A 27,615-nucleotide genomic window follows, 5' to 3' on the forward strand; every position below is an offset into this window, starting at 1 on the left:
ACCGGACAATGAGGTCCCTGTCCTCCAATCATCTCACCACTGGACAATGAGGTCACTGTCCTCCAATCATCTCACCACACGACAATGAGGTTCCTGTCCTCCAATCATCTCACCACCGGACAATGAGGTCCCCGTCCTCCAATCATCTCACCACTGGACAATGAGGTCCCCGTCCTCCAATCATCTCACCACTGGACAATGAGGTCCCCGTCCTCCAATCATCTCACCACTGGACAATGAGGTCCCCGTCCTCCAATCATCTCACCACTGGACTATGAGGTTCCTGTCCTCCAATCATCTCACCACTGGACAATGAGGTCACTGTCCTCCAATCATCTCATCACTGGACTATGAGGTCACTGTCCTCCAATCATCTCACCACTGGACTATGAGGTCCCTGTCCTCCAATCATCTCACCACTGGACAATGAGGTCCCTGTCCTCCAATCATCTCACCACTGGACAATGAGGTCCCTGTCCTCCAATCATCTCACCACCAGACAATGAGGTCCCTGTCCTCCAATCATCTCACCGCTGGACAATGAGGTCCCTGTCCTCCAATCATCTCACCACTGGACAATGAGGTCCCTGTCCTCCAATCATCTCACCACCAGGCAATGAGGTCCCTGTCCTCCAATACTCTCACCACTGGACAATGAGGTCCCTGTCCTCCAATCATCTCACCACCAGACAATGAGGTCACTGTCCTCCAATCATCTCACCACTGGACTATGAGGTCACTGTCCTCCAATCATCTCACCACCAGACAATGAGGTCCCTGTCCTCCAATCATCTCACCACTGGACTATGAGGTCCCTGTCCTCCAATCATCTCACCACCAGACAATGAGGTCCCTGTCCTCCAATCATCTCACCACTGGACTATGAGGTCCCTGTCCTCCAATCATCTCACCACCAGACAATGAGGTCCCTGTCCTCCAATCATCTCACCACCAGACAATGAGGTCCCTGTCCTCCAATCATCTCACCACCAGACAATGAGGTCCCTGTCCTCCAATCATCTCACCACCAGACAATGAGGTCCCTGTCCTCCAATCATCTCACCACTGGACAATGAGGTCCCTGTCCTCCAATCATCTCACCACCAGACAATGAGGTCCCTGTCCTCCAATCATCTCACCACCAGACAATGAGGTCCCCATCCTCCAATCATCTCACCACCGGACAATGAGGTCCCCGTCCTCCAATCATCTCACCACCAGACAATGAGGTCCCTGTCCTCCAATCATCTCACCACTGGACAATGAGGTCACTGTCCTCCAATCATCTCACCACACGACAATGAGGTCACTGTCCTCCAATCATCTCACCACCGGACAATGAGGTCCCCGTCCTCCAATCATCTCACCACCGGACAATGAGGTCCCTGTCCTCCAATCATCTCACCACTGGACAATGAGGTCACTGTCCTCCAATCATCTCACCACACGACAATGAGGTTCCTGTCCTCCAATCATCTCACCACCGGACAATGAGGTCCCCGTCCTCCAATCATCTCACCACTGGACAATGAGGTCCCCGTCCTCCAATCATCTCACCACTGGACAATGAGGTCCCCGTCCTCCAATCATCTCACCACTGGACAATGAGGTCCCCGTCCTCCAATCATCTCACCACTGGACTATGAGGTTCCTGTCCTCCAATCATCTCACCACTGGACAATGAGGTCACTGTCCTCCAATCATCTCATCACTGGACTATGAGGTCACTGTCCTCCAATCATCTCACCACTGGACTATGAGGTCCCTGTCCTCCAATCATCTCACCACTGGACAATGAGGTCCCTGTCCTCCAATCATCTCACCACTGGACAATGAGGTTCCTGTCCTCCAATCATCTCACCACTGGACAATGAGGTCCCTGTCCTCCAATCATCTCACCACTGGACAATGAGGTCCCTGTCCTCCAATCATCTCACCACTGGACAATGAGGTCCCTGTCCTCAAAATCATCTCACCACTGGACAATGAGGTCCCTGTCCTCCAATCATCTCACCACTGGACAATGAGGTCACTGTCCTCCAATCATCTCACCACTGGACTATGAGGTCCCCGTCCTCCAATCATCTCACCACTGGACAATGAGGTCCCTGTCCTCCAATCATCTCACCACCAGACAATGAGGTCCCTGTCCTCCAATCATCTCACCGCTGGACAATGAGGTCCCTGTCCTCCAATCATCTCACCACCAGACAATGAGGTCCCTGTCCTCCAATCATCTCACCACTGGACAATGAGGTCCCCGTCCTCCAATCATCTCACCACCAGACAATGAGGTCCCTGTCCTCCAATCATCTCACCACCAGACAATGAGGTCCCTGTCCTCCAATCATCTCACCACTGGACAATGAGGTCCCTGTCCTCCAATCATCTCACCACCAGACAATGAGGTCCCTGTCCTCCAATCATCTCACCGCTGGACAATGAGGTCCCTGTCCTCCAATCATCTCACCACTGGACAATGAGGTCCCTGTCCTCCAATCATCTCACCACCAGACAATGAGGTCCCTGTCCTCCAATCATCTCACCACTGGACAATGAGGTCCCTGTCCTCCAATCATCTCACCACTGGACTATGAGGTCACTGTCCTCCAATCATCTCACCACTGGACAATGAGGTCCCTGTCCTCCAATCATCTCACCACCAGACAATGAGGTCACTGTCCTCCAATCATCTCACCACTGGACTATGAGGTCACTGTCCTCCAATCATCTCACCACCAGACAATGAGGTCCCTGTCCTCCAATCATCTCACCACTGGACTATGAGGTCCCTGTCCTCCAATCATCTCACCACCAGACAATGAGGTCCCTGTCCTCCAATCATCTCACCACTGGACTATGAGGTCCCTGTCCTCCAATCATCTCACCACCAGACAATGAGGTCCCTGTCCTCCAATCATCTCACCACCAGACAATGAGGTCCCTGTCCTCCAATCATCTCACCACCAGACAATGAGGTCCCTGTCCTCCAATCATCTCACCACCAGACAATGAGGTCCCTGTCCTCCAATCATCTCACCACCAGACAATGAGGTCCCTGTCCTCCAATCATCTCACCACCAGACAATGAGGTCCCTGTCCTCCAATCATCTCACCGCTGGACAATGAGGTCCCTGTCCTCCAATCATCTCACCACTGGACAATGAGGTCCCTGTCCTCCAATCATCTCACCACCAGACAATGAGGTCCCTGTCCTCCAATCATCTCACCACTGGACAATGAGGTCCCTGTCCTCCAATCATCTCACCACCAGACAATGAGGTCCCTGTCCTCCAATCATCTCACCACCAGACAATGAGGTCCCCATCCTCCAATCATCTCACCACTGGACAATGAGGTCCCTGTCCTCCAATCATCTCACCACCAGACAATGAGGTCCCTGTCCTCCAATCATCTCACCACCAGACAATGAGGTCCCTGTCCTCCAATCATCTCACCACTGGACAATGAGGTCACTGTCCTCCAATCATCTCACCACACGACAATGAGGTCACTGTCCTCCAATCATCTCACCACCGGACAATGAGGTCCCCGTCCTCCAATCATCTCACCACCGGACAATGAGGTCCCTGTCCTCCAATCATCTCACCACTGGACAATGAGGTCACTGTCCTCCAATCATCTCACCACACGACAATGAGGTTCCTGTCCTCCAATCATCTCACCACCGGACAATGAGGTCCCCGTCCTCCAATCATCTCACCACTGGACAATGAGGTCCCCGTCCTCCAATCATCTCACCACTGGACAATGAGGTCCCCGTCCTCCAATCATCTCACCACTGGACAATGAGGTCCCCGTCCTCCAATCATCTCACCACTGGACTATGAGGTTCCTGTCCTCCAATCATCTCACCACTGGACAATGAGGTCACTGTCCTCCAATCATCTCATCACTGGACTATGAGGTCACTGTCCTCCAATCATCTCACCACTGGACTATGAGGTCCCTGTCCTCCAATCATCTCACCACTGGACAATGAGGTCCCTGTCCTCCAATCATCTCACCACTGGACAATGAGGTCCCTGTCCTCCAATCATCTCACCACCAGACAATGAGGTCCCTGTCCTCCAATCATCTCACCGCTGGACAATGAGGTCCCTGTCCTCCAATCATCTCACCACTGGACAATGAGGTCCCTGTCCTCCAATCATCTCACCACCAGGCAATGAGGTCCCTGTCCTCCAATCATCTCACCACTGGACAATGAGGTCCCTGTCCTCCAATCATCTCACCACCAGACAATGAGGTCACTGTCCTCCAATCATCTCACCACTGGACTATGAGGTCACTGTCCTCCAATCATCTCACCACCAGACAATGAGGTCCCTGTCCTCCAATCATCTCACCACTGGACTATGAGGTCCCTGTCCTCCAATCATCTCACCACCAGACAATGAGGTCCCTGTCCTCCAATCATCTCACCACTGGACTATGAGGTCCCTGTCCTCCAATCATCTCACCACCAGACAATGAGGTCCCTGTCCTCCAATCATCTCACCACCAGACAATGAGGTCCCTGTCCTCCAATCATCTCACCACCAGACAATGAGGTCCCTGTCCTCCAATCATCTCACCACCAGACAATGAGGTCCCTGTCCTCCAATCATCTCACCACTGGACAATGAGGTCCCTGTCCTCCAATCATCTCACCACCAGACAATGAGGTCCCTGTCCTCCAATCATCTCACCACCAGACAATGAGGTCCCCATCCTCCAATCATCTCACCACCGGACAATGAGGTCCCCGTCCTCCAATCATCTCACCACCAGACAATGAGGTCCCTGTCCTCCAATCATCTCACCACTGGACAATGAGGTCACTGTCCTCCAATCATCTCACCACACGACAATGAGGTCACTGTCCTCCAATCATCTCACCACCGGACAATGAGGTCCCCGTCCTCCAATCATCTCACCACCGGACAATGAGGTCCCTGTCCTCCAATCATCTCACCACTGGACAATGAGGTCCCTGTCCTCCAATCATCTCACCACACGACAATGAGGTCACTGTCCTCCAATCATCTCACCACTGGACTATGAGGTCACTGTCCTCCAATCATCTCACCACCAGACAATGAGGTCCCTGTCCTCCAATCATCTCACCACTGGACTATGAGGTCCCTGTCCTCCAATCATCTCACCACCAGACAATGAGGTCCCTGTCCTCCAATCATCTCACCACTGGACTATGAGGTCCCTGTCCTCCAATCATCTCACCACCAGACAATGAGGTCCCTGTCCTCCAATCATCTCACCACCAGACAATGAGGTCCCTGTCCTCCAATCATCTCACCACCAGACAATGAGGTCCCTGTCCTCCAATCATCTCACCACCAGACAATGAGGTCCCTGTCCTCCAATCATCTCACCACTGGACAATGAGGTCCCTGTCCTCCAATCATCTCACCACCAGACAATGAGGTCCCTGTCCTCCAATCATCTCACCACCAGACAATGAGGTCCCCATCCTCCAATCATCTCACCACCGGACAATGAGGTCCCCGTCCTCCAATCATCTCACCACCAGACAATGAGGTCCCTGTCCTCCAATCATCTCACCACTGGACAATGAGGTCACTGTCCTCCAATCATCTCACCACACGACAATGAGGTCACTGTCCTCCAATCATCTCACCACCGGACAATGAGGTCCCCGTCCTCCAATCATCTCACCACCGGACAATGAGGTCCCTGTCCTCCAATCATCTCACCACTGGACAATGAGGTCACTGTCCTCCAATCATCTCACCACACGACAATGAGGTTCCTGTCCTCCAATCATCTCACCACCGGACAATGAGGTCCCCGTCCTCCAATCATCTCACCACTGGACAATGAGGTCCCCGTCCTCCAATCATCTCACCACTGGACAATGAGGTCCCCGTCCTCCAATCATCTCACCACTGGACAATGAGGTCCCCGTCCTCCAATCATCTCACCACTGGACTATGAGGTTCCTGTCCTCCAATCATCTCACCACTGGACAATGAGGTCACTGTCCTCCAATCATCTCATCACTGCACTATGAGGTCACTGTCCTCCAATCATCTCACCACTGGACTATGAGGTCCCTGTCCTCCAATCATCTCACCACTGGACAATGAGGTCCCTGTCCTCCAATCATCTCACCACTGGACAATGAGGTCCCTGTCCTCCAATCATCTCACCACCAGACAATGAGGTCCCTGTCCTCCAATCATCTCACCACTGGACAATGAGGTCACTGTCCTCCAATCATCTCACCACTGGACAATGAGGTCACTGTCCTCCAATCATCTCACCACACGACAATGAGGTCACTGTCCTCCAATCATCTCACCACTGGACAATGAGGTTCCTGTCCTCCAATCATCTCACCACCGGACAATGAGGTCCCCGTCCTCCAATCATCTCACCACTGGACAATGAGGTCCCCGTCCTCCAATCATCTCACCACCGGACAATGAGGTCCCCGTCCTCCAATCATCTCACCACTGGACAATGAGGTCCCTGTCCTCCAATCATCTCACCACTGGACAATGAGGTCACTGTCCTCCAATCATCTCACCACTGGACAATGAGGTCCCTGTCCTCCAATCATCTCACCACACGACAATGAGGTTCCTGTCCTCCAATCATCTCACCACCGGACAATGAGGTCCCCGTCCTCCAATCATCTCACCACTGGACAATGAGGTCCCCGTCCTCCAATCATCTCACCACTGGACAATGAGGTCCCCGTCCTCCAATCATCTCACCACTGGACTATGAGGTTCCTGTCCTCCAATCATCTCACCACGGGACAATGAGGTCCCTGTCCTCCAATCATCTCACCACCGGACAATGAGGTCCCTGTCCTCCAATCATCTCACCACTGGACTATGAGGTCCCTGTCCTCCAATCATCTCACCACTGGACAATGAGGTCCCCGTCCTCCAATCATCTCACCACTGGACTATGAGGTCCCCGTCCTCCAATCATCTCACCACTGGACAATGAGGTCCCCGTCCTCCAATCATCTCACCACTGGACTATGAGGTCCCCGTCCTCCAATCATCTCACCACTGGACTATGAGGTCCCCGTCCTCCAATCATCTCACCACCGGACAATGAGGTCCCCGTCCTCCAATCATCTCACCACTGGACTATGAGGTCCCCGTCCTCCAATCATCTCACCACTGGACAATGAGGTCCCTGTCCTCCAATCATCTCACCACTGGACAATGAGGTCCCTGTCCTCCAATCATCTCACCACTGGACTATGAGGTCCCTGTCCTCCAATCATCTCACCACTGGACTATGAGGTCCCTGTCCTCCAATCATCTCACCACTGGACAATGAGGTTCCTGTCCTCCAATCATCTCACTACTGGACAATGAGGTCCCTGTCCTCCAATCATCTCACCACTGGACAATGAGGTCCCTGTCCTCCAATCATCTCACCACTGGACTATGAGGTCCCCGTCCTCCAATCATCTCACCACTGGACAATGAGGTCCCCGTCCTCCAATCATCTCACCACTGGACTATGAGGTCCCTGTCCTCCAATCATCTCACCACTGGACTATGAGGTCACTGTCCTCCAATCATCTCACCACTGGACTATGAGGTCCCCGTCCTCCAATCATCTCACCACTGGACTATGAGGTCCCCGTCCTCCAATCATCTCACCACCGGACAATGAGGTCCCCGTCCTCCAATCATCTCACCACCGGACAATGAGGTCCCTGTCCTCCAATCATCTCACCACTGGACAATGAGGTTCCTGTCCTCCAATCATCTCACCACTGGACAATGAGGTCCCTGTCCTCCAATCATCTCACCACTGGACAATGAGGTCCCTGTCCTCCAATCATCTCACCACTGGACAATGAGGTCCCTGTCCTCAAAATCATCTCACCACTGGACAATGAGGTCCCTGTCCTCCAATCATCTCACCACTGGACAATGAGGTCACTGTCCTCCAATCATCTCACCACTGGACTATGAGGTCCCCGTCCTCCAATCATCTCACCACTGGACAATGAGGTCCCTGTCCTCCAATGGCCTCCACACTCACCACATCTCATCCAATAGAGCACCTTTGGGGTCTGTAGACTTATAACGGAGCTATAGCCCTGTATAGGAACCATAGACATGTATAGAAACTGGGATCTGTAGACTTGTATGGAGACTGGACTTTTATGGGACCACAAACTTGTATGGGATCTGTAGACTTCTTTAGGAACTGTAGATCTGTATAGGAACCATAGACTTGTGTAGAAGCCTAAGGCTTGTATGAGAAACATTGCGTTTTATGGGAAGTGTAGACTTGTATGGAATCTATAGACTCGTATGGAATCTATAGACTCGTATGGAATCTATAGACTTGTATGGAATCTATAGACTCGTATGGAATCTATAGACTTCTATGGAATCTATAGACTTGAAGCAAATAAAAATGGCTCCTCACAGAGGTCTTTAGAGCCTCGGGGGGGTGGAAGGATTCCCAGGATACCCAGAGCAGAATCACTAGAACCTTTAATGACCTGTCGTGTGCTGAGTATACTGTCCAGCTCATGTGTGCGTTTGCTGCCATAATAACCAGATCTGGAGAAGGAGAGATTCACCTAACATACACCGCCAGGACTACCCCTGACCTGTGACCTTAGCGCTATACATATAATATATATATATATATATACATACAATAGAACTCAATGGGAAAAAAATGCACCACACATCAACTCAAAATCTCCTTTATTGTATACGGAAGACACATCGTTTTGTTTTCTATATATGATTGTTACAACAGCCAAAAGTCTTCTATATATTTGTACAAAGACGTAAAAAAAGGGACCATTCCAGAAATTAGTGCCGACCAGAGGACTGGAAAGGCCCCAGGTCCCCTAGGCCCCCGCCCCTTCTCCAGGACCCAAAGATCCTAGACCCCCCCCCCCTTCCCTTCCCCAGACCTCCACTCTCAGTTCCCCAGAGCCCCCAGACCACCAACCCCTCTTCCTAGGCTTCAGAACCCCCAAACCCTCCTCCCTTCCCCAGAACCCCCAGACCACCACCCTCACTCCCCCAGATCACCAATCCCTCTTTCTAGGCCCCAGAATCCCCAGACCCTTTCCCCAGGTCCCAGCATCTCCAGACCACCACCCTCACTTCCCAAAGGCCCCCAGGCCCCAAAGATCCTAGATCACCAGGCTCCAGAACCCCCAGACCACCTCCCTCACTTCCCCAGAGCCTCCAGACCACCACCCATCTTCCAAGGCCCCAGAACACCCAGACCACCACCCTCACTTTTCCAGAACACCCAGACAACCAACCCCTCTTCCAAGCTTTCGGAACCCCCAGAACAAGCCCCAAAGCCTTCAAACAATTACTCTCTCTTCCTCAGGCTGCATTGCCCCCAGACCACCAGTCCCCCTTCTCTGGGGTCCCACAACCCCCAGACCACAGCCCCTCTTCCTAGGCCTGAGAAACCCCCTCCCCCTTCCCCAGGGCACAGAACCCTCAGACCCTTCATTCCCCAAGCCCCAGACCACCAGTCCCCCTTACCCAGATCCCAGACTCCTCCTGATGTCCCAGAGCCCTCAGACCACCAGTCCCCCTTCCCCAGGCCCCAGAGCACTCCGAATACCAACCCCCTTCCCAGGTCCCAGACCATCAACCCCTCTTCCCCAGAACCCCCGGACTACCCCCCTTCCTTTCCTAGGTCTCAGACTACAACTCCTCTCTTGGTCCCAGAGTGTTCTGGTCATCAAACTCCCTTTTTCCAGGCCGCAGAACCCCGAAACCACCAACTCCCCTTCTCTAGACCCCAGAGCCCCCAGGCCCTTGTGTTTATTCCATGCCTTGTATCACACCTCCCATCTCACACTGAGTCTGTGTCTTTCCACACACCTGCAGTGCAGAGGCAGAGACCGCCATAAACCGATCTCCGTGTTCCTCTGATTTCGCACTTCTAGTGACGGCGCTCTCAATAAACTCGCCAATTCCATATTTCTACGTATGTCCTCTCCTCATTAGAGCTCATACTAGTCCTTACCGCCTTCACCTATCACCTGGCTCTCCTGAAAATCGTTGGTGGTAGTTCACATCCACCAACCGGAATTCCAGCTTTTTCTCAAATTGTAATTTTTACAGGGTGGAGTCAAATCTGGTTGGCGGTTGTGGAACAACACTGACAATTTCTTACTAAAGACAAAAAAGTAGCGTGTAACTCTTCCCAACACCACCTGCGGAGCTCCTCCCATCACCCTGCATAACTCCTCCCACTATTAACTACAAAGCCTCTCCCAACACATCATCAATTCCTCCCACTATTATCTGCATTCATCTACATAACTCCTCCCACTACGCCATATTAAATATTCTATTATTGCTTGTTATTTCCCAAATACTCGGCAGAACATCTATTACGACATATAACTCCTCCCATTATTCTCTATGACTCCTCCCATCATTCTACTTGACCCCTATCATTCTCTATGACTCCTCCCATCATTCTCTTTGATGCCTCCCATTATTCTCTCTGACGGCTATCGTTATTTTATGACTCCTCCCCCTTTTCCTCGGACTTCCTCCGTCATTGACTCTGACCCCTCCCATCATTGTATCTCTCAGTATTTTCTGCAGGTATTGGGGTTCCTCCTGAGAGGCTATTGGGGGCAGTGGTCTACGCAGGGGTCACCAGACTGGAAGAAGGAGTACACGTTGACCACAGGGAACATAGTCAGGGCCCCCACCATAGAGCCCAGCTGCACCACCGCACCACACCAGACGAGGGCGCTGTGTCCTTCATCCCGTAGAATCATTCCGATAACCACCTTCACATAGGAGAGGATCCCAACAAACAGCACCCAGGACGCCACCTGCGGAGACAGACAGATCATCAGCCTCACATGGGGATTACATGGTGATATCCTCATCCCTCAGTGTGTTATATTAGTCCTTCATTATGACCTAAACCCCACACATGACACCCTTGCCCCCCCCGGTTACACATACACATGTGAGACGCGTTTCGTTATGAATCGAAATTCAGATGAGATTTTCGTTATTTGGAGATTCGGATGTATCCAAATTTCCGAATCACATTAGTAATGAATTTCAACTAATCCAAAATAAAGTATAACTAACCAAAAAAATAAATCTTTTTTTGGGGTTCACATGTGATCGGGGCCCTTCCGGGCGGTGGAGGCTTGACAGGGATTCCTTTGGAAGGCTTAAGGCCCTGGCTGGGTATATTCTGAGATTCAGATCTATCCAAATCTCCAAATGAAATAGTAATTTAGTTGAAATGTATTTAATTTCGTTTTTTTTATTCATTTTCTAGCAAATTCCAAAATTCCAGAACGATTCGGATCAGTCGAAAAACGATCGACCGATTTAAATTCTGGGTGAAGAATAGCTGGTTGTTAAGGAGTGGGCTGGAAAGGCAGACACCGCATCCTTAACAACCGGTGCTTCATCAGCTGTCAGCGGGCTTCCCTACGGAGAGCTAAAATGTTATCAAAAGGATGCCGACATTCCAGATCAACCCCCCCCCCATACCAGACCCAACATCCGAGCATGCAGCCCTGGCAGGCCAGGAAAGGGGGAGGGGACGAGCAAGCGCCACCCACCCCCATCCTGAGCCATACCAGGCCACCACCCAAAGCACCTTGTCCCCATGTTGATGAGGACAAAGGCCTCTGCCCCACAACCCTGGGTGGTGGTTGTGGGGGTCTACAGGCAGGGGGCAAATCTGGAAACTCCCTCTCCCCCCATGTGACTGAGTAAGGGGTACCCACCAATAAAATGTACATCAATCACGATGCCCGCCGGACCCAGAAAAAGAGAAACCTCCGGCCTCAACGAAGGCTCCCGCTGTCTGTCTGCTCCACCATCTGAGCCCCCCTGCCCCAAAGCACCCGCCACCGTTCCTGGCCTGCCAGACTTCGTGCTTGGATAAAGGCCTGGTATGGATTGGGGTGGGACCCCATGCCAATTTTTTTTTTACATTTTTAATTGCCGGTGATGTGTTGAATACTGTCCCCAATTGGATAGTGTCCGCCCTGTATTGCGCTTTCCCAGTATGGAGGACAAGGAGACGCCGAAGATGAATGGCGCCTGCGCACTGAGTCCAGTTTCAAGTCCCACCATCCAAGTGGACATAGAATATAAAAGCCGAGCGAATCGAGGCCGTGCTCAATGCATGGCGAGTGAAGCGAGCAGGCGAGGGGCCCTGTTACTAAGTGCTACCGTATATATCCACTTGGATGGTGGGGCTTCAACCTGGATTCCGTGCGCAGGCGCCGTTCTTCTTCGGAGACTTTCGGAGTCTCCTTCTCCTCCGTACTGCGCAAGCGCTGCGCCTTTGCAGTACGGGGCGGACACTATCCGATGGCTAGACAGTTTTTGACAGAACACCGGCATTCTTTTGTTTTACATTTCAGCCTTCAGTGGGGGGAAGCCCGCTGACAGCTGATGAGTCATCGGTTGTTAAGGACGCGGGTGGGTGGCTTCCTGGGCCCCTCCTTAACAACCAGCTATTCTTCACACACTATTCAAATCATTTTTTGACCAAAATTAGTAACATAACAAATTTTTCCGTTCTGCACGTCTACTGCTTTATTGTATAGGATAGAAAATAAAAAAATAGAATAAAATTGAATAGAAAAACGTCCATCGGACTGAAGCTACATAAAAACATCTTTCATCCTCAGAGCCCTAAACCTACCAATGATCCAGAGGAAGGCAACCCCTCCCCCCCCCCCCCCCACACCTCCATAAAGTCACCCAAACTACTCTGACAGAAGAAAAAAATTCCTTCCTGATCCCCCCCCAGATGTGATTGGATTCTACCCGGATCAATAATTGTCCCTGTATTCCTTTACTGTATAAAGATACCTGACCACTCCCACTTTGTGCGTTCAGAAACTCATCCCGCCTTATTTCCCATCAATCTACTAGACGTGCGCACACTGAAATATTTCGTTTCAGAATTTCGTTTTCATCTGAAAAATAAATTGATTTAGTTACTCCCGAAATTCGTTTTTATTCATTTCGTTTTGTTAAAAAAAATTAATTCGTCCGAAAATCCGAAATAATTACGGTGGAATCTGTCATTGAAGGTTTATGGTGTCTGTGGAATGTTCTAAGAAGATTCAACGGAGCGGCTAAACTTCACAACGCCGCAATCGCACATTTCTGGACGAATGTTCCGCCTACAAGCTATAGTAGAATTCTAATGTTGTATGACGTGAGTAATAATTATATTTATTAATTATTAGTACTAGGCAACCAACATTAGAATTCTTCTATAGTCTATGGGAGGAGGATTTGACCATAAATGTCCGCTCGCGGCGACTGCTTTTTTTCCTATTGTCTCTATAATGTCAAATCTTTTCTCTCTATGTAGAATAATCTTGGACTAATAGAGTTAGGTTAGGCACATTCAACCTTTTTTGCTATTGTCTTTATAATGTTGAATCTTTCCTCTCTAATCTTTTCTCTTTAGGGCCGGTTCACACAGCGGGCGATGCGAGGCGACACGACTCGCCTCGCCTCGCTCCCGCAAGTCGCCCCCGTTCTGTACAATGGAACCGTTCTGAGAGGAGCGACTCGAGTCGCTCCGACTCAGAAAAAAGGTTCCTGTACTACTTTTGGGCGACCTCGGGGCGACTTGCATTGACTTCTATACAGAAGTCATCTGCAAGTCGCCGCTGAGGTCGCCGCAGGTCGCGGCGAGGCAAGTCGGAGACGCCTCGCCTCGCCTGCTGTGTGAACCGGCCCTTATGTCGAATCTTTTCTCTCTATGTCGAATCTTTTCTCTCTATGTCGAATCTTTTCTCTCTATGTTGAATCTTTTCTCTCAAATCTTTTCTCTCTGTGTCGAATCTTTTCTCTCTATGTTGAATCTTTTCTCTCTATGTTGAATCTTTTCTCTCTATGTTGAATCTTTTCTCTCAAATCTTTTCTCTCTATGTTGAATCTTTTCTCTCTATGTCGAATCTTTTCTCTCTATGTCGAATCTTTTCTCTCAAATCTTTTCTCTCTATGTCGAATCTTTTCTCTCTATGTCGAATCTTTTCTCTCAAATCTTTTCTCTCTATGTTGAATCTTTTCTCTCTATGTTGAATCTTTTCTCTCTATGTTGAATCTTTTCTCTCTATGTCGAATCTTTTCTCTCTATGTAGAATAATCTTGGACTAATAGAGTTAGGTTAGGCACATTCAACCTTTTTAGCTATTGTCTCTATAATGTCAAATCTTTTCTCTCTATGTCGAATCTTTTCTCTCTATGTCGAATCTTTTCTCTCTATGTAGAATAATCTTGGACTAATAGAGTTAGGTTAGGCACATTCAACCTTTTTAGCTATTGTCTCTATAATGTCAAATCTTTTCTCTCTATGTCGAATCTTTTCTCTCTATGTCAAATCTTTTCTCTCTATGTCAAATCTTTTCTCTCAAATCTTTTCTCTCCATGTTGAATCTTTTCTCTCTAATCTTTTCTCTCTATGTAGAATAATCTTGGACCAATAGAGGTAAGGTTGGGCACAATCGAGCACAGGTTCCATGGACACAGATCGCTATTGTCAGCGTCATGTCGAATCTCCTATCTATATATCCAACTGTTGTCACAACGAAAATGAAAATAAAGGATTTGTTTATGACGGATCTTTCGGTTTTCGGCTTCTAACCGAAATTCGGATGAAAACTAATGCAGATGTCTACAATCTAATGGAAGAACCAGATTATATCTCTTTTGGTGAAGGTTCAAAAAGTCTCCAGCTCTTCAGTGAAGAACTTAAGAACTTTGCCCCAAGGTAACCATATCCCTATGAAATGGTACAATCCATTCAGCCAATCTTTCCTTCCATTATTCAGTTAGTGACCTTTCTCTGCCCCCCCCCCCCCCCCCCCGGGTCCACCATGTGAGTGGTTGGGTTGGTCTTCTCTCCTGGACATAGAAGGGCAGATGTCTCCCCAAGTACTGAAGCAGTAAAGACACCTTCCTATCCAGGAGAGGACCACCCACCTATTTCTACTTACCCAAGCAGGAACAGGTCATTCCATACGCCTTCCCTTCACCGGGACGGACTGGTTGGCTCAGTTGGAAACTCTTTCGGCTCATTTTGGTTCCCAAACTTCATCCCATGTCCCAACCCTCATCCAATCAGAGGTAGAATAAAGGCTTCCCCGTGGCAGGGAGCGGCGGTGATGCTAAAGGAAAAAAGTGGGACTTTAAATGAAGCTCAGGATGACTCCCTGCCGCGGTGAAGCCTTTATTTCTAGATGATAGGGATGGAGGCACATGACTTTACCCAGCCATGGCTTCACTCAAAGTCCCAAGTTCCCCAATTTTCCCCCCCTTTTTTAGCAATCAGAGGTGGAATCAGACTGTTCATGGATGTCTCCACCGGTCATAATGAATAGAGAGCTCCAGGCTTATTGGCCATCATCAGTGCAGTGTATGGACACCATGGACTGGGCTTTATGGGCCACACAATGGACTGACGTTAATACTGAAGGGAATTAGTTGTGTTGTCCCCGGTCCTGGAACCCCTTTAGTTGTGTTGTCCCCGGTCCTGGAACCCCTTTAGTTGTGTTGTCCCCGGTCCTGGAATCCCTATGTTTGTGTTGTCCCCGGTCCTGGAATCCCTTTAGTTGTGTTGTCCCCGGTCCTGTCATCCCTTTAGTTGTGTTGTCCCCGGTCCAGGAATCCCTTTAGTTGTGTTGTCCCCGGTCCTGGAACCCCTTTAGTTGTGTTGTCCCCGGTCCTGGAATCCCTATGTTTGTGTTGTCCCCGGTCCTGGAATCCCTATGTTTATGTCGTCCCCGGTCCTGGAATCCCTATGTTTATGTCGTCCCCGGTCCTGGAATCCCTATGTTTATGTTGTCCCCGGTCCTGGAACCCCTTTAGTTGTGTTGTCCCCGGTCCTGGAATCCCTATGTTTGTGTTGTCCCCGGTCCTGGAATCCCTTTAGTTGTGTTGTCCCCGGTCCTGGAATCCCTATGTTTATGTCGTCCCCGGTCCTGGAATCCCTATGTTTATGTTGTCCCCGGTCCTGGAATCCCTTTAGTTGTGTTGTCCCGGTCCTGGAATCCCTATGTTTGTGTTATCCCCGGTCCTGGAATCCCTATGTTTGTGTTGTCCCCGGTCCTGGAATCCCTATGTTTGTGTTGTCCCCGGTCCTGGAATCCCTTTAGTTGTGTTGTCCCCGGTCCTGGAATCCCTATGTTTGTGTTGTCCCCGGTCCTGGAATCCCTATGTTTGTGTTGTCCCCGGTCCTGGCTTCCCTTCCTATTGAAGGAAGAAGGGCTTTCCTTATCAGAGAATAGGTGCAAGGACTCCCCCCCTTCGGAGTCACTCCGGCCTCATTGGACCCTTCCCCACACTCCGCACCCCTTACCATTATACACATTGGGTGCAGGAGGTGGCGGAGCTGTGTTCCCCCTGGAAGGAGAAGGGTGTGATATCGGGACTAACATGGAAAGACTCCCAACAGTCAGAGGACAAAGGCGAGGCCCGGGCGGGGCGGGGCAGGGCGGAGGTTTATTCCCCATCAGAGTACCTACCATGAGTGCTCCCCCAATGGCGCTGTGTAGAAGAGGTGGGCAGGGACTCAGCACTGCTATACCCATAATGTACCCGCCTATAATGGAACCGACCAATGACAGCACACCGACCACCACCAGAGACCTGCGGAGAGAGACATGGGGGGGTTACTGGAGAAGGGGGTCACCACAGAGGAGGAATGTCCCCTCATAACTGGAGAACCTTAGAGTGTCAGCTCCTCGGCAACAACACTAAGGCCGCGTACACACGGGCGGACTGTTCGCCCAACTTTGTCCGCTGAACAGTGTTTGGGCGGACAGTCCGCTCGTGTGTGGGCTTTCAGCGGACAGTTTCAGCGGACAGTCTGACGAACAAAGTTTTTCGGAAATTCCGTAAAACTGTCCGCTGAAACCTTGTTTGAGCGAACAGTCCCCTCGTGTGTAGGCTTGTTCGTCAAACTAAGTTGCGCGCATGCTCAGAAAGGATTTACACGGCGAAGGTTGTATTGCAGTGTATAGGACGTCGTATTTTTCGTCCCGTCGTACGTGCCGTTCACGTCATCGCGCACGGTTTCAGCAAACTGTTCGTTCGTCGTGTGTGGCCATGTCCGTCCATGCTAATTTTGAGCGGACTGTTTGCCGAAACTGTTTGACAGACAAAGTTGGGCGAACAGTCCCCGCGTGTGTACGCGGCCTTACACTCTAATGTCACACACTATTATTATTATTATACATTTATATAGCTCTGACATATACCGCAGTGCTGTACACAGATCACTGAACCGTAACATACTGCCCATTAGGCTTGTGCAATTCGCTTCGTAACGAATCGAAATCCGGCCGAATTTTGCATCTTTCGGACATTCGGATGCATCTGAATAAAAAAATAACAAATTACAACGAATATGAAAGAAATATAACGAATGAATTCGACATGATTCGACATTATTTCAACTGCATTCGAAAAAATTTTGTGACCCGACTTTAGGGCCATGTATCTCAGGGTCACTTGGTGCTAGAAACTCCAAATTTGGATATGTTGTAGTGCTATTATGATTGTGTTTGCATACCAAATTTGGGGTTTCTAGTACCAAGTGACCCCGAGATACGTGGCCCTAAAGTCGGGTCACAAATTTTTTTCGAATGTGGTTGAAATATTTTCGAATTCGGTAGAAAACTAAACAAAATTAATGAATTAACGAATTAAAATGAAACTAAACAAATTTTTTCCTTTTGCACATGTCTACTGCCCATTGTACAGAGTGCAGTGGTCAGGAGTAATTAACACACAGTCCATTGTATAGAGTGCAGTGGTCAGGAGTATGTAACATACAGGGCATTGTACAGAGTGCAGTGGTCAGGAGTATGTAACATACAGGGCATTGTGCAGAGTGCAGTGATCAGGAGTATTTAACACACAGCCCATTGTACAGAGTGCAGTGGTCAGGAGTATGTAACATACAGGGCATTGTGCAGAGTGCAGTGATCAGGAGTATTTAACACACAGCCCATTGTACAGAGTGCAGTGGTCAGGAGTATGTAACATACAGGCCATTATGCAGAGTGCAGTGGTCAGGAGTATGTAACATACAGGGCATTGTACAGATTGCAGTGGTCAGAAGTATGTAACATACTGGGCATTGTACAGAGTGCATTGGTCAGGAGTATGTAACATACAGGGCATTGTACAGAGTGCAGTGGTCAGGAGCATGTAACATACAGGGCATTGTGCAGAGTGCAGTGGTCAGGAGTATGTAACATACAGCCCATTGTACAGAGTGCAGTGGTCAGACGTATGTAATATACTGGGCATTGTACAGAGTGCAGTGGTCAGAAGTATGTAACACACAGCCCATTGTGCAGAGTGCAGTGGTCAGGAGTATGTAACACACAGGGCATTGTACAGAGTGCAGTGGTCAGAAGTATGTAACACACAGCCCATTGTGCAGAGTGCAGTGGTCAGGAGTATGTAACATACAGGGCATTGTACAGTGTGCAGTGGTCAGAAGTATGTGCATGTGTGTTTGCAGTTCCCTGGATCTCCCGGTAAGTGTGATGACACTGTTGCAGCTCTGCATGGGAGCCAATCAGCTTCTAACTTCAGCTTGTTCAGTGAAGCTTTGACAATAAAACCTGGAAGCTGATTGGTTTCTATGCAGAGCTGCACCAGATTTTTCCCTCTCCAGGTTTAGTAAATCTCCCCCAAAGTGTCCAGTTAGTCCCCTCGTTCTCAGTACCTGTTGGGCAGAAACATGGCTATGCCACAGGCCAGTGGGTTTGCCATGGAGGCAAGGGTGGCAGCCAGATGGTAGATGTGCCCTCCATATGGCATGCAGGAGTAGGTCTGGACCGCGGGCAGTACGGCGTTGGTCAGAGCGTTGACCCAGGCCAGGACCAGGAAGATGAAGATCTTTTCACACCGGGAATATCTTTGACTTTCCTTCTTCACTTGGGTGACCTCTTCTTCCATCATCGGCCGTTGCTCCACCCCCTTTCCCCAGGACTCCTCCTGGTCTCTTTTCCGGTTCTTCACCACCTCCTGGTGCCTGTGGCTGCGTGTGCTGGGCAAGGTGTGGAGGATGGCAAAGGCTATCAGGCAGATGCCCATCATGCCGGCCAAAAACAAGAAGAAGCCCCAGGCGGGAAACCTGGCCGCCTGGTAAACGGCGGTGAGATTTCCCAAGACAAACGACCCATTGACCTCGGTGTTGTTCACCGGTTCACAGCTCAAAACCCCCACGCCTTGTGCCAGGGCCAGCAGTGCGGGCATCAACCCACTCAGTCCTTCTCCGATGAAATATGAGACCAGGTAGTCAGGCCGGAGACGGGTCATGTATGGAAGGAAGGTGACGGAAGAGGTGCAGTCCACCAAGGACAGGAAGAAGATAAGGGAGAGCAGGGCCGTACTCCTCCGTGTGCCCCCGACCCAGCTGGTCTTCTGCCACAGAAATGCCAGGAGCACACAGGACACGACCCCCACCCCTAACAGGACAAATATGACAGGTCCCTCCCGGAGGCGCCCCGGACGAAACTTGTGAGTCAGTGTGACCGCCAGGGGCCCAATATTGGCAAACTGGATAAGAAGAGACAAGTAAGAGGGCAACTCCCAACCTTCCGGTGCCCGAGGCACCAACAGGGGCAACTCCACCCATACTCCATTGATGGCAACCCAGGAGCCCAAACCAAGCAAGCAGGAGAGGATATGCAGGGCAAGAGCCATGGCTGTCCAAGTCACCGGATCTTCTGTGATGATGGGGGATTCCGGGGAGTAATAATTCACATTAATGTCTCGTCAGAGTAAAGTCTTCATGCAGGAGAAGCGCCAATGAGGGAGTCCAAGATCTGGGATCTATTCATGAGGATCGGGGATCTATTCATGAGGATGTGGGATCTATTCATGAGGATCGGGGATCTATTTATGAGGATCTGGGATCTATTCATGAGGATGTGGGATCTATTCATGAGGATCGGGGATCTATTTATGAGGATCTAGGATCTATTAATGAGGATGTGGGATCTATTAATGAGGATCTAGGATCTATTAATGAGGATCTGGGATCTATTAATGAGGATGTGGGATCTATTAATGAGGATCTAGGATCTATTAATGAGGATCTGGGATCTATTAATGAGGATCTGGGATCTATTAATGAGGATGTGGGATCTATTAATGAGGATCTGGGATCTATTAATGGGGATGTGGGATCTATTAATGAGGATCTGGGATCTATTAATGAGGATGTGGGATCTATTAATGAGGATCTAAGATCTATTAATGAGGATGTGGGATCTATTAATGAGGATGTGGGATCTATTAATGAGGATGTGGGATCTATTAATGAGGATGTGGGATCTATTAATGAGGATCTAGGATCTATTAATGAGAATCTAGGATCTATTAATATGGATCTAGGATCTATTAATGAGGATCTAGGATCTATTAATGAGGATGTGGGATCTATTCATGAGGATCTGGGATTGATTAATGAGGATCTGGGATCTATTAATGAGGATGTGGGATCTATTAATGAGGATTTAGGATCTATTAATGAGGATGTGGGATCTATTAATGAGGATCTAAGATCTATTAATGAGGATGTGGGATCTATTAATGAGGATCTAAGATCTATTAATGAGGATGTGGGATCTATTAATGAGGATGTGGGATCTATTTATGAGGATGTGAGATCTATTAATGAGGATCTAGGATCTATTAATGAGGATGTGGGATCTATTAATGAGGATCTAAGATCTATTAATGAGGATGTGGGATCTATTAATGAGGATGTGGGATCTATTAATGAGGATCTGGGATCTATTAATGAGGATGTGGGATCTATTAATGAGGATGTGGGATCTATTAATGAGGATCTAGGATCTATTAATGAGGATGTGGGATCGATTAATGAGGATCTAGGATCTATTAATGAGGATCTAGGATCTATTAATGAGGATGTGGGATCTATTAATGAGGATGTGGGATCTATTAATGAGGATGTGGGATCTATTAATGAGGATCTAGGATCTATTAATGAGGATGTGGGATCTATTAATGAGGATGTGGGATCTATTAATGAGGATGTGGGATCTATTAATGAGGATCTAGGATCTATTAATGAGGATGTGGAATCTATTAATGAGGATGTGGGATCTATTAATGAGGATGTGGATCTATTAATGAGGATGTGGGATCTATTAATGAGGATGTGGGATCTATTAATGAGGATGTGGGATCTATTAATGAGGATGTGGGATCTATTAATGAGGATGTGGGATCTATTAATGAGGATGTGGGATCTATTCACGAGGATCTCCTCTCATCCAGACTCCGGGAGAGGGAAGGACTTGTGTTGAGACCAAATGATGAAGATCTATTCCCGCTGAACAGAATTCTTCTCCATGACGTAGGGAGGGGGTCCGGGTTCTCTACCTTCCCGAAGATAAATCCACAAACCAGAGACAATAGTTGGAATTCCAAAGGCAGCTCCTTATCCCGGAAATGAAAACATTCCACCGCCTGTGAGGAGGAAATCAGATAATAAAGAATTATTCAATGAGGGAGAAGAGAGATCCGGAGGACAGAAATGACCTCCTAGATCCGCCGTTCTCAACACTTTCATTGCAGAGGAACCCTTGAGATATCTCTCTGGTATAAGGCAATCGGTACTAATAATTACTATCTCTTCAACTCGTGATACATTAGTGTGATGTTTAGTGGGAACTTATCTAAGCCCCCTGTACACACGGTCAGAGATTTCCACAACCAAATCCGTTGGATTTTGCCCGAAACTGTTGCATACACACGGGTCAGACAAAGTTGTCGGAAAATCCGATCTTTCAGAACATGATGACGTCATTTCGTTACGATGGGACTATGTTCAGGCTAGTAGCCAATAGCTTTGGTGTAGGAATTTGATCTGAGCATGCGTGGCACTTGGTCCGATCGGAATTCTCTACACATAATCGGAGTATGTCCGATGGAACCAGTTGGTCGGAAAATATTTCCAACATGTTGGAAAATTGGGTCCAACGGATATTCCGACGGAATCAGTCCGATGCAGACCACACACAGTCAGATTATCCGACAACACGGTCCGATAGGACACATTCCAGCGGATTCTCCGACCGTGTGTACAAGGGCTTAGAGGCAGAAATTCCTCATTGGCCAAGGAACCCCTAGCAAACCCTGGAGGAACCTTTAGGGTTCCATGGAACCCAGGATGAGAAAAACCCGTCCTAGATTGATTGTAGAGAGCAGTGGACATAATTGTCCTCTCTATATACTAGAATCCACCACACTCCACCCTGGAAATTATCGGGGGGCTTCTGCACACTTAGTAGAATCGATTGTTGCCCATAGCAACCAGTCAATGATTTAATTTATTTTCTATCTCCAGGAACATGAGAAGATTTGGTCAGGAAGGGCGATGAGATGCTCCAGTGCATTGTGGGTAAATACGGCATTTCCCATAATCATGTCAGGGAGCTACGTAGCTATACTAACCTATGGGAATGTGCACTGAGGATGCACCGACAGGCAACTGGGGTCCGCTCTAGGTGTGTTAGTAGAGGTTTTGTTTCCAGGGATAGACCCCGGGGGACCTTTTTTTATCCTATTGATACTCATTTCTTTCTATCAATACAAGATTATGGTTCCAGATGTTTTTGTCTAAACCCAGGAAGAATGATTATGGTTAGATGCTGGCTGCATAGACAGACAGGACACTAAGTTAACAGCTCACTGGATTTCTGGCGGGACCAACAGGTTTTTTTTGCACCTAACAAAAACAAAACAGTTTTAATGGGATGTTTAACAGACCAAAGGGAAGTAATGAAGAGAAGATAATTGTCAGGGATTATCTCAATGGAAGATGTGATGGAGAACCTTCACACCTGTATAGACAACCCATTGTCCTCTCCTTTATGATGTCATTATTCTGCTGGAACCCAGCCAAGGTACCTGGGTGAGAAGAGACGTCTGGATGATAGGTAGAGGAACGGAAATGGAGGGATGGAAAGTGGATGAGAGGAGATGGAGGAAGAAAAGTTGAGCAAAGGGAGACCAAGGTATGGATGGTGGGTGAGAGAAGATGGAAGGATGGTAGGTGGAAGAGGAGATGGAGGGATAGAAAATAGGCAAGTAAAGGAATGGATGGATTGAAGATGAGTGAGGGGAGATGAAGGTGGGTGAGAGGAGATGGAGGGGTATAAGGTGGGTGAGAGGAGATGGAGGGGTGTAAGGTGGGTAAGAGAAGGAAAAAGCATGGAAGGTGGTATTGAAAGGACGGAGGGATACAATTGGGAGAAAGGAGACAGTGGAGGGAGAGGAGGTGGTACTTGGAGGTGATGGAGAGATGGAAGGGGGTACTAAGAGGAAAAGAAGGGATGGAAGGTGATACCAGGACGAGATGGAGGGTTAGGAGATGGTACTTTGGATAGAAGATGGTACTTGGAGACAATAGAGGGATAGAAAGTGGTACTTGGAAACAATGGAGGGATGGAATGTGGTATTTGGAGGTGATGGAGGGATAGAAGGTGTTAGTAGGAGACAATTGAGGGATGGAAGGTGGTACTTGGAGGTGATGGAGGCGCAGAACGTGGTAGTTGGAAGCGGGGAGGTGGTACTTGGGTGTAATGGAGGGATGGAAGGTGGTACTTGGAGGAGAAGGAGAGATGGAAGGTGGTACTAGGAGGAGATGGAGGGTTAGGAGAGGGTACTTCGGATAGAAGGTGGTACTTGGAGACGATGCAGGGATAGAAGGTGGTACTTGGAGGTGATGCAGGGATAGAAGGTGGTACTTGGAGACAAAAGAGGGATAGAAAGTGGTACTTGGAAACAATGGAGGGATGGAATGTGGTATTTGGAGGCGATGGAGGGATAGAAGGTGTTAGTAGGAGACAATTGAGGGATGGAAGGTGGTACTTGGAGGTGATGGAGGCATAGAACGTGGTAGTTGGAAGTGAGGAGGTGGTACTTGGGTGTAATGGAGGGATGGAAGGTGGTACTTGGGGGAAATAAATGGATGGAAGGTGGTACTTGGAGGAGAAGGAGCGATGGAAGATGGTACTTGGGGGCAATAGAGGGATGATAGATGGTACTTGGAGGAGAGGGAGGGATGAAATGTGATATTTGGAGGGAGAGATGGCAGGTGGTACTTGGAGGCGATGGAGGGATGGGAGGTGGTACTTGGGGGCAATATAAGGATGGAAGGTGGTACTTGGAGGAGAGGGAGGCATGGAAGGTGGTATTTGGAAGGAGAGATGGAAGATGGTACTTGGAGGCGATGGAGGGATGGGAGGTGGTACTTGGGGGCAATATAAGGATGGAAGGTGGTACTTGGAGGAGATGGAGGGATGGAAGGTGGAATTTGGAAGGAGAGATGGAAGGTGGTACCTCGAGGAGATGGAGGGATGGAAGGTGGTACTTGGAGGAGATGGAGCGATGGAAGGTGGGTGAGAATGGACGATGGCCGGCTAACCTTTACATTTCATACTGAACAGCACGATCTGCAGACTGATCGAAGCTCCTGGGTACGTCATGTTTGATGCAGTGAGCTGTAGAGCAATTCCCTATTTTTGGTCTATGAGTGCCCCTCCCCCCCAGGACGGGGCACTTACTGTTTTTTGCCAGTTAGTGATATTTTCCTCAGGGAAGGGCGGTGGAGCTGCCAGTTAGTGATATATTTCTGAGCAAAGGGGTGGCGGAGCTGCCAGCTATCAGCTGACATTCCAGAAGGGATTAATAAAGTACAGAACTACCTACATACCGCCCAGGTCTGCCGCGGATCACCTCATATCAATGTTTCTTCCCCCAGACCGACACATATGAGGGGGGATCTCCAGAACACCCTCCACACCTACTACACAACTACTTACCTCCTGTCATAGAAAAGTCCTCATACCACCTACCTCCAGAGAGGGGTACCTCCTCCATAATGATGTCACACTCCACACCTACTGCATAACTACTTACCTCCTATCATAGAAAAGTCTCACAAGATACTGTAAATTAGGTAGGTGGTCCCAGGCATCACAAAATAGGTAGTTGGGTGGGGAATTTACTTCCAGGGAGGGGTATCTCCTCTATGAGTACGTAACACTCCTCACCTATTATAACTACTTACCTCCTGCCATATAAAACTCCTCGGATAAAGAGCACAGCACATTACTAACTTACCTGATAAAAAAAGTAACTCACAGCATCTACTTACCAACCTACCTCTGGTCTCAGAACATACCTCTTCATACCACATACAAAACACCTTACAACCACCTACCTTCCTCCTGTCCCAGTGTACACCGAACACCACCAGTCATAGAAGAGGTAAGTTGGTGCCCCCAGAAATCTTAGTACCAGTAGGTAGGTGGCCTCAGGTGACACAAGAAACAGGGAGGGGATCTCAGGTGACACATAGGTGGGTAGATAGGTGGTCTCAAATGGTACATTACAAGTAGGGGGGTGGTCTCCTGTACCAGAAGACAGGCAGGTGGGAGCAGAATGTGTAGGTAGGAGGTTTGGGGTGATACAGGACAGGTAAAGGGGTTTCAGAAATGGAGGACAGGAAGGTAGGTGGTCTCAAGTGATTCAGAACTAGTAGTCAGGTATGTGGTCTCAGGTGATACAGGACAGGTAGGTAGTGTTAGGTGATTCAGAAGTGGCAGGAAGGTGGTCTCTGGTGATACAGCACAGGTACATAGGTGGACTTAAGTAATAAAGAAGTGGGAAGTAGGTAGGTATTCTCAGGTGATACAGGACAGGTAGGTAGATGGCTTCAGGTGAAGTCGAGTTAGTAGGTAGGTGGTCTCCGGTGATACATGACAGGTATGTAGGTGGTCTCATGTGATACAGGGGGAGTAGGTGGGTAATCTCATGTGATTCAGAAGTGGTAGGTAGGTAGTGCCAGCTTATACAGTAATGCTAGGTGTTCTCTAGTGACACAAGACAGGAAGGTAGGTGGTCCCAGGTGATACAGAGTGGGTAAGTAGATGATCTCAGTTGGTAGAAGAAAGGTAGGTAGACTTAGGTAATACAGAATGGGCAGGGAGTGGTCTCTGGTGACATATGATGGGTATGTAAGTTGTCTCAGGGGATACAGAGTGGGTAGGTAGGTAATCTCAGGTGATTCAAAAGTGGTAGATAGGTGGTATCAGGTTATACAGGGCCAGTAGGTAGGTAGTCTCTGGGGAAAATGGGGCAGATAGGTAAGAGATCTTAGTAGGTAGGTGGTCCTAGGTGATAAAGGACAGGAAGTTAGGTGATCTCAGCTGACAGAATGGGTAGGTAGGTGGTCTCAAGTGATACAGCAGGGGTAGGTAGATGATCCAGGTGACACAGGATGGGCACGGAGGTGATCTTGGGGAAAATAAGACAGGTATGTAGGTGGCCTCAGGTGATACAGGATGGATAGGTGGGTGGTCTCATGTGATTCAGTCGTGGTAGGTAGGTCATCTCAGGTTATACAGGTGTTCTCTGGTAAAACAGGGCAGGAAGGTAGGTGGTCTCAGGTGATACAGGGTGGGTAGGTAGATGATCTCAGTTGGTAAAGGACAAGTAAGTAGGTTGTCTTAGGTAATACAGAACATGAAGGTAGGTGATCTCAGCTGACAGAGAGTGGGTAGGTAGGTGGTCTCAGGTGACAATGAATAGGAAGGTATGTTGTCTCAAGTGATGGTAGGTAGTTGGATCTAGGTGGCACAGGAGGGGTGGGACAGCAGGGGTAGGTAGGTGGTCTCAGGTAGGTAGGTTGTCTCAGGCGATGCAGGATGGTTGGTAGTTGGAATCAGGTGACACAGGATAGGTAGGTAGGTGATCTTGGGGAAAACAGGGTGGGTAGGAAGGGGGGGGTCTCAGGTGATGCAGGATAGAAGGTCAGTCCTCCCATGTGGCTGTCATACCCCCCTCCCCCCCTGTAGGTGGTCACTCACCCATGTGTTGTGCTGGAGGTCGGTCTCGGTTCTGGGATGGGATGAGAGGAAAGTGACTTATGTCTCAGCTGATGGAGGAGTGACTGGGGGAGGGGTGAGGGGGGGATCTGGGTGGAGGGGATGGAGAGCACTCACCTTCTTCATACATGGAGGGTGGATTGTGCCCAGAGGGGGGAGGGGGGAGTCCTCCTGATGATTTTACAGTTCAGTTGTCAGACCAGCCAGGATGACTCGGCACAATTCACACAATGCTGGGAGTGTTCATACATAGTGCAATCAGCATCGTGTCTGAGCGGAGGACAGAACACCATGAGGCTGCAAAATAATCCCTCCCTATATACTGGCTGTATACACTCTATATACTGGCTGTATACACTCTATATACTGGCTGTATACACTCTATATACTGGCTGTATACACTCTATATACTGGTTTAGGTTCTATAACAAACCTCTGAGGGCTTCACAGAACAGCTGTATTAATACTGAGATGACACACAGGGGGACTTTATTTACTAATTAGGTGACTTCTGAAGGAAATTGGTTCCTCTGGATTTTAGTTAGGGGTATCGGAGTAAAGGGGGCGCCATACAAATGCCCCTCCCCCACACACATATTTATTTGTATCATTTATCATTTTCCTTCCACTTCACA

At 48.9% G+C, this 27,615-nt stretch overlaps 1 protein-coding gene across 2 annotated transcripts; it reads right to left on the bottom strand.

Annotated features, from left to right (window-relative positions):
* Positions 1-8,727: 8,727 nt before the first annotated feature.
* On the bottom strand, positions 8,728-27,120 carry LOC143995751 (solute carrier family 52, riboflavin transporter, member 3-B-like). Of its 2 annotated transcripts, none has more exons than XM_077490466.1 (4): positions 27,098-27,120; positions 18,775-21,554; positions 16,559-16,682; positions 8,728-10,867 (listed from the first exon to the last, which is right to left on the bottom strand). In XM_077490466.1, exons 2-4 carry the CDS (start codon positions 19,755-19,757, stop codon positions 10,655-10,657), a joined length of 1,320 nt encoding a protein of 439 aa, XP_077346592.1. In that variant the 5' UTR covers positions 19,758-21,554; positions 27,098-27,120; the 3' UTR covers positions 8,728-10,654. The 2 variants fall into 2 exon arrangements, with proteins under 2 accessions (XP_077346592.1, XP_077346591.1); XM_077490465.1 differs by lacking the exon at positions 27,098-27,120 and adding an exon at positions 26,963-27,078.
* Between the last annotated feature and the right edge of the window lie 495 nt (positions 27,121-27,615).

This window comes from Lithobates pipiens, unplaced genomic scaffold (assembly GCF_037356315.1).
Source record: "Lithobates pipiens isolate NorthernLeopardFrog02 unplaced genomic scaffold, aLitPip1_a1.2 Scaffold_19, whole genome shotgun sequence".
In the NCBI taxonomy this organism is placed as follows: domain Eukaryota; kingdom Metazoa; phylum Chordata; class Amphibia; order Anura; family Ranidae; genus Lithobates; species Lithobates pipiens.

Bases quoted from the DNA above. Each gene is read 5' to 3' on its own strand.
- LOC143995751 (XM_077490466.1), bottom strand. From the start codon at position 19,757: ATGGCTCTTGCCCTGCATATCCTCTCCTGCTTGCTTGGTTTGGGCTCC. The intron at 16,683-18,774 runs GTACTGAGAACG...CTCTCTCCGCAG, and splicing joins GCCATGTTTCTGCCCAACAG to GTCTCTGGTGGTGGTCGGTG. The intron at 10,868-16,558 runs GTAGGTACTCTG...CTGTCTCCGCAG, and splicing joins CCATTGGGGGAGCACTCATG to GTGGCGTCCTGGGTGCTGTT.